Source organism: Eurytemora carolleeae, unplaced genomic scaffold, assembly GCF_000591075.1.
Source record: "Eurytemora carolleeae unplaced genomic scaffold, Eaff_2.0 scaffold266, whole genome shotgun sequence".
Classification (NCBI taxonomy): domain Eukaryota; kingdom Metazoa; phylum Arthropoda; class Copepoda; order Calanoida; family Temoridae; genus Eurytemora; species Eurytemora carolleeae.
This window is the reverse complement of record NW_019396291.1, coordinates 242,549-256,512: the sequence shown is the minus strand read 5'-3', so window position 1 is coordinate 256,512 and position 13,964 is coordinate 242,549. Positions and strand designations below refer to the sequence as shown.

General features: G+C 30.5%; 1 protein-coding gene across 1 annotated transcript; it reads right to left on the bottom strand.

Annotated features, from left to right (window-relative positions):
- Window positions 1-108: 108 nt before the first annotated feature.
- On the bottom strand, window positions 109-13,566 carry LOC111700296 (adenosine deaminase 2). The gene is made up of 18 exons (XM_023471168.1): window positions 13,452-13,566; window positions 12,435-12,513; window positions 11,470-11,604; window positions 10,614-10,665; window positions 10,469-10,561; window positions 9,654-9,746; window positions 8,664-8,713; window positions 7,504-7,592; window positions 7,000-7,063; window positions 6,531-6,598; window positions 5,535-5,601; window positions 3,927-4,060; window positions 3,642-3,689; window positions 3,213-3,236; window positions 2,881-2,957; window positions 2,577-2,656; window positions 1,210-1,299; window positions 109-348 (listed from the first exon to the last, which is right to left on the bottom strand). The coding sequence occupies exons 1-18, from the start codon at window positions 13,489-13,491 to the stop codon at window positions 198-200; spliced, it is 1,434 nt and encodes a 477-aa protein (XP_023326936.1). The 5' UTR covers window positions 13,492-13,566; the 3' UTR covers window positions 109-197.
- Between the last annotated feature and the right edge of the window lie 398 nt (window positions 13,567-13,964).

Sequence of the window (13,964 nt, the reverse complement as noted above, 5' to 3'; positions counted from 1 at the left end):
TTTCTGTCAAAGTATAGATATAAAATACATTGAACATAGGAATCATGCAATAGATTCTATCTTATCATGCTATATATCAATTCACTCCCCCCTCCCCCCACCCCAAGCTTAGCCAAAATGTAATTTTCAATATTTATTCATCAAATTATCCGTTGTAAAAGAAAAAACTAAATTTTTCTTTAAAAATTAACACATTTTTATACAACAGTTATAGCAGGGTATAGAGAGTAGAGAAGTTTTTCAATGTCTCTGTTCCATTTTCTATCAAACTTTACTCCACACTGCAGTTTTTCTTTTTCATCCATTTTGGAGTAATGAAAGGAGTTCAGGATTAACTGTTTGAGAAACCTAGAAAAAAATAATTAAAATTTATTTCTGTTTTTCTTTCTAATATCGTTTTTATTTGATTTGTGTGTGTTTTTTTTTGGGAAATAGATGGAGCCCAAATAACAAAATTTCAAATTTCTTCTCATATAATATGTAACTTGTTCTTGGTCACTCAAGGTCGTTGTCCATTCAACAAGCCCGGTACCTTATAGAGGTGGGAGTCTCTTAATGAATATTTTGGTCTAGTTTGGTGTTCCTACACATCAATAGACCTTAAACTCCTGATAAGTCCTGTTTGGTGTCCGTCAAGGTTCTGTTTAATCTAGTTTGGTGTCCGTCAAGGTTCTGCTCATTTAAGTTTTGTGTCCGTCACGGTTCTGTTTATTCTAGTTTGGTGTCCGTCAAGGTTCTGTTTATTCTAGTTTGGTGTCCGTCAAGATTCTGTTTATTCTAGCTTGGTGTCCGTCAAGGTTCTGTTTATTCTAGTTTGGTGTCCGTCGAGGTTCTGTTTATTCTAGTTTGGTGTCCGTCAAGGTTCTGTTTATTCTAGTTTTGTGTTCGTCGAGGTTCTGTTTATTCTAGTTTGGTGTCCGTCTTTGGTGTCCGTCAAGGTTCTGTTTATTCTAGTTTGGTGTCCGTCAAGATTCTGTTTATTCTAGCTTGGTGTCCGTCAAGATTCTGTTTATTCTAGTTTGGTGTCCGTCAAGGTTCTGTTTATTCTAGTTTGGTGTCCGTCAAGGTTCTGTTTATTCTAGTTTGGTGTCCGTCAAGGTTCTGTTAATTCTAGTTTGGTGTCCGTCAAGGTTCTGTTTATTCTAGTTTGGTGTCTGTCAAGGTTCTGTTTATTCTAGTTTGGTGTCCGTCAAGGTTCAGCTCTGCTACCTGAGATCCGCTGAGTTTCCTCCAATGGCCATAAATGCTGCATAAAAGTCGTGTGAGAGTGGAAGTGCTCCCCACACTGGAGGATCGTCACTTGAACAAAATAAAGAAATCTTAAATATCAAAATGTAAAAAATAAAAGAAAAAATTAAAATAAAGAAATCATCACTAGCAAATATAAAGAAATCCCAACTATCAAGAATAAAAGCTTAAAACATCAATAGCAAAAATAAACAATAATATATTCTTTGGAGAAATAAAACAGCGGTTGCGGTTGAATGAGCGATTGAGACTTATAGCTTAGACTTTTTACAGTTTAAGCTATACGTCTCAATTGCTCGTTCAACCGCTACCGCTGTTTTTTCTCTAAAGAATGTATTATTGAACAACTAAAAAATATGTTTTACTTGCAAAATTTACAGAAACAAATGAGTTGAAATTAATATTCCTTTCTATTGTTTTTAAGAATTTTTACTCATCAAAATTATAGATTTTTAATCCTGAATTTTCATACTCACATTCTTCATAGAAATACCCTTCCATTTCAAATATGTTTTTAATTTTTCTTAAACTCTTTTTTTTAAAGAAACTTCTCATAATTTTCATAAACCGTTTCTTTTTTGTCATAAACCTTATCCTCACTTTTGGATATAAATATAAGAAAGCTGTACCTGGATATAACTATAGGAAAGCTGTACCTGGATATATAACTATAGGAAAGCTGTACCTGGATATATAACTATAGGAAAGCTGTACCTGGATATATAACTATAGGAAAGCTGTACCAGGATATAACTATAGGAAAGCTGTACCTGGATATATAACTATAGGAAGCTGTACCTGGATATATAACTATAGGAAAGCTGTAACTGGATATATAACTATAGGAAAGCTGTACCTGGATGTATAACTATAGGATTGCTGTACCTGAATACATAAATATAGAAAAGCTGTACCTGGATATATAAATATAGGAAAGCTGTACCTGGATATATAACTATAGGAAAGCTGTACCTGGATATAACTATAGGAAAGCTGTACCTGGATATATGACTATAGGAAAGCTGTATATGGATATATAACTATAGGAAAGCTGTACCTGGATATAACTATAGGAAGCTGTACCTGGATATATAACTATAGGAAAGCTGTACCTAGATATAGCTATAGGAAAGCTGTACCTGGATATAACTATAGGAAAGCTGTACCTGGATATAACTATAGGAAAGCTGTACCTGGATATAACTATAGGAAAGCTGTACCTGGATATAACTATAGGAAAGCTGTACCTGGATATAACTATAGGAAAGCTGTACCTGGATATTACTATAGGAAAGCTGTACCTGGATATAACTATAGGAAAGCTGTACCTGGATATAACTATAGGAAAGCTTGTTTTAACTAAAGATGAGGCAGGATGATTTCTTATATCAGATAGGAGTCCAAGAACCTTTTACAAAAACAATTAAAATAATGGATTTAAAGGAATTAAACATTTTTTTCAAACTCTTATATTATCTTTGGAATTTAATAATGTAGACGTTGCATCTTTCTTGATTTAATAAAAAAAAGTTTAAAATATCAAGTCGATGCACTACCAGGTTAAATAGATTTAGGATTTTGAGGGATGTTTTCAGTTTTTTTTATCTCCAAAATTATTTAGTAAACTTTAACCTGATTTGAAATAGGGCAGACTTCTATAGGAATATCTTTCTGCCTTGCCATCTCCATCAGTTTNCAGTCTGTTTCTCCTAAATATTACTGTAACAATCCCAGTCTGTTTCTCCTAAATATTACTGTAACAATCCCAGTCTGTTTCTCCTAAATATTACTGTAACAATCCCAGTCTGTTTCTCCTAAATATTACTGTAACAATCCCAGTCTGTTTCTCCTAAATATTACTGTAACAATCCCAGTCTGTTTCTCCTAAATATTACTGTAACAATCCCAGTCTGTTTCTCATAATATTACTGTAACAATCCCAGTCTGTTTCTGATAAATATTACTGTAACAATCCCAGTCTGTTTCTCCTTTTTTTATTTTCTACTTTTATACGTTTTTTCGGCGAATACATTGTAAATGAAAAAGTGTACATAAAAAAGCCAACTTAGTAAGTTTAAAAATTGTTGATCAACCAAAATTGAAATCAAATTGAAGAAGCCAAACGTATATCGTCCTATAGTTTTTCAAGGGTGCTGTTACATTGTATCTCACTACACTGATGTTATCATAGCAGCGTATCTTTGGAAAATTTATTGCGAAATTTCCATGATTATTTTACCCCCATTTTAGATTTTAGAAACATTGGACTTTCAATTACTGAATACAATTTTGTTTTCATTTGTTTTCATTTTTTTTTACTTTTTAATTTCCTGTACAAACAATAAAATCATTATTTTTAACATTTAGGAATTTGATTTAAATAAATTTTTAACCTGCATGAAAGAAATAGTCCACATATTGTCTTGTCTCCAGCAGAGGTTCTAATCAAACACATATTTCAGATTAAATGTCTCTATATAAAGGCCCGTCCCAGAATTCAGAAGAAAAAACGTATGCTAGAATATTACATTACAAGTAAAAAATAGTAAAAATTAACAATTTTTTTCATTTTTTCGAGAGAACAACTTTTAAAAACAATAAATTTGCTATTCTTGCCATTCATTCGTTTTAAGGATCTGACTGTTTGAATGAAAGAAAGGTTTTCACTGGAAATGTTCCTATAAAGTCTGCTAGCGGATATCCTATATCCTCTTGAGCAACTAGATCAAACCCAGCGAAGAACTCAGGCATTAGTTCTTTTAAATCTCGAGCTACTTGCAGATCTTGCTCTACAGTAGATTCACTTACATGTCTTTAACAGACATTTAGTTCATAGCTTATATATTTGAACAGACAATTAGTTCATAGCTTATATATTTGAACAGACAATTACTTTATATATTATATATTTGAACAGACAATTTGCTCATAGTTTATATATTTTAATAGACAATTAGTTCATAGCTTATATATTTGAACAGAAATTTAGTTCATAGCTTATATATTTGAACAGACAATTAGTTTATATATTATATATTTGAACAGACAATTAGTTCATAGCTTATATATTTGAACAGACAGTTAGCTCATAGTTTATATATTTGAACAGACAATTAGTTCATAGCTTATATATTTGAACAGACAATTAGTTCATAGTTTAAACATTTAACAGACAATTAGTTCATAGCTTATATATTTGAACAGACAATTAGTTCATAGTTTAAAAATAAGTTTAGTAACAAAACCATTTTATGAAACTATGTTCATAGTTTAAATATTTGAACAGACAATTAGTTCATAGTTTAAACATTTAACAGACAATTAGTTCATAGCTTATATATTTGAACAGACAATTAGTTCATAGTTTAAAAATTTAACAGACAATCAGTTTAAAGTTTAAACATTTGAACAGACTTTTGTCATCAATCCATAAATAAGTTTAGTAACAAAACCATTTTATGAAACTATGTTCATAGTTTAAATATTTGAACAGACAATCAGTTCATGGTTTAAATGTTTTAAGAAACAATCAGTTTTAGTTTAAATATTTGAACAGACAATTAGTTCATAGTTTATATATTTGAACAGACAATTAGCTCATTGTTTATATATTTGAATAGACAATTATTTCAAAGTTTATATATTTGAACAGACAATTATTTCATAGTTTATATATTTGAACAGACAATTAGTTTATAGTTTAATTATTTAAACAGACAATTAGTTCATAGTTTAAGCATTTAAACAGACGATAAGTTCAGAGTTTAGATATTTAACCAGACTATAAGGTCAAAGTTTAAATATTTGAACGGACAATTAGTTCATAGTTTAAGCATTTGAACGGATAATCAGTTCGTAGTTTAAATATTTGAACAAACAATTAGTTCATAGTTTAAACATTTAAGAGACAATCACTTCATTCACTAAGACAATCACTTCACTAAGTATTTGAACAGACAATTAGTTCATCGTTTAAATATTGAACCAGACAATCAGTTCGTAGTTTAAATATTTGAACAGACAATTAGTTCATAGTTTAAACATGTGAACCGACAATTAATTTAAAGTTAAAACATTTGAACAGAAAATCAGTTCATAGTTTAAATGTTTTAAGAAACAATCAGTTTATAATTTAAATATATTATATTAACAGACAATAAGTTCATTGTTAAAACATTTGAACAGACAATTAATTCATAGTTTAAGCATTTGAACAAATTATCAGTTCAAAATTAAAATATTTAAACATATGAAAATATTTTGTTTTATGAACTAATTGTTTTTTCCTGACTGGGGCAAAAATCATCTTGATACCACACCAATCAGGGTTTTCAGCCAGGAACTGGAACATATCTTAGTCATTAATTACAACAGTACAATTAATTTAATCCTTTTAAAATAACAATTAGAAGGATTTTGTAGTTTCTCAATCTTAGATTGTTTCTCTTTATGAAAATATTTCTCTAACTAAAGATGTTTCTCTAAATGAAAATGTTTCTCTATCTAAAAATGTTTCTCTATCTGTAAATGTTTCTCTATCTGAAGATGTTTCTTTATCTGATATTGTTTTTCTATCTGAAGATGTTTCTCTATCTGTAAATGTTTCTCTATCTGAAAATGTTTCTCTATCTGTAAATGTTTCCCTATTTGAAAATGTTTCTCTATCTGAAGATGTTTCTCTATCTGAAAATGTTTCTCTATCTAAAGATGTTTCTCTATCTGAAGATGTTTCTCTATCTGAAAATGTTTCTCTATCTGTATATGTTTCTCTATCTGAAAAGGTTTCTCTATCTGAAAAGGTTTTTCTATCTGAAAATGTTTCTCTATCTGAAAATGTTTCTCTATCTGAAAATGTTTCTTTATCTTCGTTTATTTATATGTGTGACAGATCTGAGTTCTCGTGTATGGTTATATAAGTTTAAGTTTACGCCCTTGGTTATATAAGTTTAAATATGCTTTAAATCCGATTAAATATTTTTTTTTCTTGAAATTAAGATCAATTAATAAATTAAGATATTCCTTATCTCCAACTGTCTATATTTGGTCTAATGATACAGGTAGTAGTCATAAGGACTGACCGCAAAATGTAATATAGGTAACATATGATAGATAGACAAAAGGTTACAAATATGTAAGTACGATATGGTGTATTCATATAGTTAAAGGCTATGAAGATATCTTGAACTTTTTTTCAAAATTACTGCAGGATACTTGGATGATGCAGCAGATTCAGAATTTAAGAAAAAATCTAAATTTTACTAATCTATTTCCAGAGTATAAACCCGTAGAAAAATTGACAAAGTCAGCTTCAGGCTTAATCTTGTGAAGGAGCGTGCAACTCAAATTTAGGCTGTACAGTGTACAGTGTAAGTGTACAGTGTAAGTGTACAGTGTAAGTGTACAGTGTACAGTGTACAGTGCACAGTGTACAGTGTACAGTGTACAGTGTACAGTGCACAGTGTACAGTGTAAGTGTACACAGCAAGAATAAAGAAATACAAATTGCTATATCAACCATGTTCAGAAGTGCAAATTACCCATTCAGGAGGGGGGTGGGGGTATGCAGATAATATAAAACAGTTAAATAAAATGAAAAAGGGTAGACAGAAAAGAAGAATATTAGAAAAAATGATTATCTGCATTATAAACATGTATCAATTACTAGTCGCTTAAAAATTGTAATTTGTAAAAAAAATAAAAATTAAAAATTTTAAAAAATTTTTTTAAAAAAAATATTTTACATAAGAAAACTACCTGAATTCCAGATACTGAACACCATCTGCTGAGAACTCTTTAAGTGCCCTTTCAAAATAATCTAAAAACCGATCATTGAATCCCTTTCGTTTTTTTATGAATAAGCAAAATAGATATCTAAACATAATCTCAATTCTAACATCTTTAAGCAAACATTTGCTTTGATCATCGTTAAATAATTAGATATTTTTTTTCTATGTATTTTGTATGTTGTTGTAAACGATGGATGTAACTATTTGACAACAATTTTTATAATACATGATTTAAAAAAGAATATTAGGAACAAGAAACAAGAATAAAAATAAAGTCTTTGTATTGTCTTTAGAAAGAAATGTATCAATCTAAATAAGGCTTTGATTTATCATGCTTTGAAAATAAAGAAACTGGCCACATGTTAAAAAGTTCAAAACGTTTTCAAAAACATTTGATTTTTCTAAAAACGAAACTATCGTTATACAAAAACAAAAAACAATCGTTTTTTAAAACGATTAGCAACCCTACCTGTAAAGACTGGTTTGAATGTGATTATACCCAGGGCTGATCTCAGGCAGTTAGTGAACTTATTCCATATATCATTGATTGTCTCATACCTAGTTCATATTCACTTTAGTTTCAGTAGAAGTAAATAATTCCATTTACTAATAGCGCCGATTGAAGAAGTAATATCTCTAATTGGATAATAAGATAGATACTATTTCTATTGGTTCAGAATAGACAACAAACTCATGACTGAACCCTGATTGGATCAGGCGCTAATGGACTCTGCATACGGGAGTGATTATTTAATTAGAAATGGTTCATTTATATGGTTAATCGTTTCGTATTTACCATCTAATGCCTGTCTAAAGTCTTGTGTGAATGATGGGCATCGATATATTTCAGCACGGATTTTAAAAACTTTTTATGACAATTTTAACTCTAACCAGGCTAGGATCGAGGGGAGGGGGGTTTAGCCCTAGCGTTCTCATTTTGACACTATCACCTACATTTTTGTTAATGCATTATAGGGTAAGGGTACAAGGCGGTAAAAAGTCCGCTCCGCAGTAAAACAAATCACCAACAGCCCATGACTTTTTTGTAACTAAAGCTAATGATCTGTAAACTATATTTTTTATAAGCCCTCGAAAAATGAATGGTGAAACTAATGTAAAATATTTGTCAAAACTAAATTTTTTTTACATTTTTTCGGCCCTTTTTTAGCTTTAAACATACATTGTAGCACTATACCTTTGACTGCCCCCCCCCAGGATATATATAGATTCAGACCCCCACCCGTCTTTTTTGAAGGTTTTTTAAAATTCAAAATTTTTTAAGGCAAAATATTCCAATAATGACCATCCATAAACGTTCTTTGAAACTTTTGGCTCGATCAGTTTAGCAGTTTTGACGTTAATTGGTTTCAAACAAATAGACACCCAGACAAGCAAAATATACATATAGATTGCAAAATTATATTTTTTTCTAAAGCCAGCCATGTTTTACTGTATTCCGCTGTGTCCTAATTCTGCATTAACCCACTTTCAAAATTAATAAATTTTGATTTCGATTCAAGTTCTTCCTGATTTTATCAGAGTTCTAAGTGCAGAAGCAAAATTAGATAAAATATTAAATTGTATAAAATTTTATGATATTTTGAATAATTGTCGTTGAACAACTGTTACCTTTCTTGCTCTATCCCCATCTGCAGTTTGCTCTTTATCCATGTATCAAACTATTAAAATCATGAATTTAATACAAAATCATAAATCTATAATTTTAATTTTTGTCAGAATATTTTCCTTTATCTTCTACTTTTATCCGTTTCCGTTTTCCTTTTTTCTATCCTCCCATCAACCCGACCCTGTGTCCTCCATTTTGGGCACACACCCCCTTCCCTCTGCAGTAAATGTCCTACTCCAATTAATACATTTTGATCAGTATCAATCCAGGTACAACTCAATCTCGAACTCCAGGTTCTCCAATAATACCTTGTTCAGTATCAATCCGGATACGACTCCATCTGTATTCTTAAGTATCTGTCTTACAAGATATAACTCGATCTAGAACTCAAGGTTCTCATGAATACCAAAGTCAATATCAATCCGGATATGACTTAGCATGTATTCTCAGGTATCTGTCTTACAAGATACAACTCAATCAGGAACTCAAGGTTAACACAAATACCATAGTCAATATCAATCCGGATTCGACTCAGTCTGTATACCAGGTATCTGTCTTACATTTTACACCTCAATTTAATTCCCAATCTGCATTTATCTTTCAAGAAAGTGATTCAGGACGCTTCTCATCCGCTAACCAAGAAACAATTACTCTCACACCGTAATCAAAGTGGAGTATTATTCCAACCAACGTTTATTTTGAATTCTATGATACAGGTTAAGTTAATGAACGTAATTACAAGTTATGCGTAGTTATTTACGAACGTAAATAAGCTAAATCATGATACAGGTTTTACATAATTATTTACAAACGTCTATAATTAATTGAAAGTGTAGTTAGGTTATTAATAATGTACAACGTAGACCAGTTTTACAGATAAATGCTACACAATATTCATTACACCTCTACGCCCGGCCCTAGCAATTAAAAGTGGCTCGGAATAAATTTAACTGCAGAAAATAAATCCAATTGTTTGTAAATCAATGAATCACCTTTCCAGCGCCAACTTCTTCTCTCAATGCCGCAACACTCTCCCAGCCTTCCTCTGCTTCTTCCATAAAACGAAACTCAACAGGCTCAACTTCCTAAAAATATCAATTAAAAGGGACTGTAAGCGTAATTTTTAATGACCCTCACCTTAAAGATGACATTATACCCCCTTGAAAACTTTGTCTCTTTAAGAAAGAATTAAAATTTCATGTTTTTTTAACTGTTTATTTTTATTTTTTTTTCTCTGTAAAATTTACTTGCGCATATCTTACTTAAAAGAAACAATTGAGAAATTATCTGAAGAAAACAGTTTACTAAGCAGAAAACCAAGGAACTTTTTTTTGATCAGACTAAGTTTGGAAATCGGGCATTGCCATCTTTAAAATTATTTTCACAGTCCCATTAATGATGGATTTCAATGTATTCAAGAAATGAATTAAGTCTTTGCCACAAACTCTGATTTTCTAATATCTTTCTTTATCTTTACAATCAAATGTTTTAGATATTTTAAACTTTGAATTCTGTTAGATCAAATAATCTATGTTTTAAATATAAATCTATTTGGCATCAGAAAAATGGGTAACTGCCAAATAAGTGATTTATTTTTGTTAAATTTAAGCGATTGTTTGTCTCTTTTTTGGCATCTATCCCACTATAATAAGTGATTTTTTATTTCAAAATAAGCAGTCTACCGACCTAGAAAGCGTTTGTTAGCTGAAATACAAATAATTGTTAAACTAATTATTTACTCAATCCATGCAGTAAATTTTAAAAGGACAAAAATTAAAATTGGTTTTCATAAAAAAAGTTATTTTACCCTTTTAACAAACAAATTCTCTCTGTAGGAAGCATTTGATATTAACCAGTCCACACTCGTCATACTTATATCATGGATATGCAGGATTCCTCCCTAAAATTCAAAAAAAGAATCAATCTTAAACTTTTTTTAAAAATTGTTTTACCTTGGGAATCTTTTTAAGCATTTGGAACACTGTCGAATTATCATAGTCCTGCCTAAAATTAGGTTAATAGATAAAGTTGTCAGATTATGGTTGTAGGAATATTTTTTAAGTGAACATATAATTAATAGATGTAATCATTTCATCTCATGAGATAAATCTTAATTTGACTAACCGTCACACGTTTCTCCATCCAGATAGATATGACGGGGAAAAGTGATGACTGTAACCGAGTTTAAAATCTGGATTTGAAACTTTACAAGTATGTCCTCTGTATGTTTGCATCACTGTAAACGACGGTTCATTAAAAGTACCGGACTTGCTTTATAGGGACTGTTCACTTATTTGGGTATTTTCATGGTAAACTAAAAAGGTGTGCACCTTTTTGTGGAATTTCTGAGGCGACAAATCAGCTTTTTCACCGACCACAGTTATCGTTGAAAAGTAGGACTAATACCAATAAATAGCTAAAAGTATACTTAGTTTATCCTGAAAATATACAAATAAGTGAATGGTCCCCTATAAGGAAGCAAAGACAAGTTATACAGTATACATTCAGACCAAATACGGCTAAAATAGTTGTCTTAAATTAAATCTGTTTGATTGAAATGTTTTGTTATCATTATTGAAATTAGGTGGAAAAAATAATCAAAACAGCCAAGAGCTATTTTCCAATTTCCACCCAATTGCTTTATACTTGCACTGTTAAATTAATTATCAATTTGTAAATTGTAACTTGTTCTGTATACACTTCACAGATACATGTATTTTAACAATAAACGTTATCCATCTATCTATCTATCTAACGGGATAGAACACCAACTAAATTATCTTAGTTCTTGAGATTATTATCGCCTACCATGTTTCTAGAAATGAGAAAGAGGGTGGGAACCGAGCAGTTTGGAAAGATTCTGTCATCTCCTTTATTTTCTCCGCCAGGAGTAGTTGGTTAAAGTACTCCTCCTCATCACTTAACTCCAGTTCCCAGCCCAAACTTTAGATAAACAAATAAACACATTGAAATTACAGTGGAATGAGTTTCCAAAGTTTTTATTTAAAACAATGAAGGACGATGACAAGAAATCCACAATTTTCTTAACATAACCGTATAGTGCAGTACATAAGGACGGAAATCGATTTTGTAAACAATCCAAATGTTTCTGAATGAACGAACTTAATTAATTAAGAATGGTCGAACAAATTCGGTGAATTAGAGAAATAAAAACTTTTGTTTTTCTGAAAGGAACAAAAAGAACAGGAACGAACAATTCAAGATTATTAACTATCGTTCTCATTTGTTTGATCTCTCTTACTGTTAACGAACGGTTTTGCTAAACCAACAATTGTAGTGAAAGAATGATTCCCTAAATGAACGAACTCACTGAACAAACGATATAATTGAATGATCGTTCAGTTGGATAACGAACAAAGTAGATAAAAATTAAACAATAATTGTGATTATAAGAAACAATGTTAAGTTTTTACTGAAAAAAAAACTAACAAATCGGGTCATTAAAGGGACTGTAAAGGAAAAATGAAAGGGTGTATAGGCTTAAACCCAAGCATTTTTGATCGAAACCGATAAGAGTTCTATCTGATGGTCCTGTCTCGAGAAATTGATATAAAACTGTGTCAAATTGATACGAAAATGTATCTATATAAAAATTTATTTAAAAATCCTAGGTTTAAACAGATCATATTCAGCAAAACGCAACCAATCTGAAAACTGCTACTGGTCACGTGATACGGACGTATAAATAATATTATTAATTTCATGTTATAAAGTGTAATAAAGTTTGTTTTGAGGAATAATTTGTATTTTTCCTGAGTTCTACTTCTTGTTGGAGTAAAGCTGCTCTAGTTTCTTCATATTCATCCAGCTCTGGAGAGGAATAGAGGGAACCTAAATATATTCTGTCACCCTTCATGTAAAGATAGCAGGGCCTTATTTACAGTTCTGGAGAGGAATAGAGGGAACCTAAATATATTCTGTCACCCTTCATGTAAAGATGGCAAGGCCATATTTACAGTTCTGTAGCCTTGAAAACTAGGTCTAATCAAGTATGGATTTGTTAGATTTTTTGTTTCTTAAATGTGTTTTTATTAGCGGTGACTTACGCATTTCTTCATCATAAGCAGCAATGGAAAAATTATCAGAATTAAACACTTTTTGACTAAGAAAACAACGGTATCCTCTACATTTTTGATCAGATTAAAGTTTCAAGGGTTTCAAGCTCTTATTCAATTAAAAAACGATGATAAAGGAATTGAGTTTTTGTAACAAACTCTGATTTTCTAATTTCAATATCGTTGCAACCCAATGTCGTAGACCTTTAATATTTCAAACTATGAATTCTGTTAGATTAAATAATGTAAGTTTGAAATATCAAAGGTTTACATCATAAGGTTGCAAAGATATAGGTGTTACAAAAACTGAATTTGTGGCAAAGACTCAATTCCTTTACCAACTTCTTTATAAGTTGTAGATAAAAAATTTATAGTTCTGAAATCTGTAAATCTATTGTTGAGGGCTACAAAAAAGTATGATTGACTTAGTAAGGTCAATAGAAAGGCCAAGGTGTTAACGACCCAGTCTTGATAATTTATGCAAATTTTCTAAATGGTTTAAAAATGATATTAAGGGAGTAACAAGGTTATTAAATCGTGCCAGTATTCTGAATGAAACAAACTAATTTAGAGATTTGATCGCGATTAAATCTTATTAATACAAGCTTGAAAATAACTGAGAACAACCAATTTGAACTTAATATTGATTTGACCAAAAGTCTTAAAATTATTTCACAATATTTGAAAAGACAGGTTACGTTACAAGAAACTTACCAATAGATATTATCAGTATTAGGATAATTCCTGGTCCCATCTTGTATTTCACTTTATTAATGTCTAAACTCTTCTCTGTAAACAGTAAATAACTGGATATATTATAAGTGCTGGCAAAGTACAAAGTAGATAAAAGAAAACTGCAGAAAAAAAATGTCAAAAATATATTATTCTATAATCAAAGATTATTCTAATCTATTTTTAAAGTTTTTTTTTGATGTTTTAATATGACATAATATTAAACTGTTCTCTGTTATTTGTTATCAGGACTGATAAAGTTTATCTTATCTTGTTCAAAATTATCTCTATGCACCACACTAATAATAACCCGAAGGGGGGGGGGGGTTATAATTTCTATTATAATTTTTTTAATGTCCATCTATTTAGTTCGTTTTTTAACTGACGGATCCTTCAAATAAACAATTCAGTCAGTCAAATTGTTTGTTCAGTAAAATCGCTCGTTCAGTAAGAAACTATAGTTTTTTTTACTGAACATTGTTCGAGAATATTGTT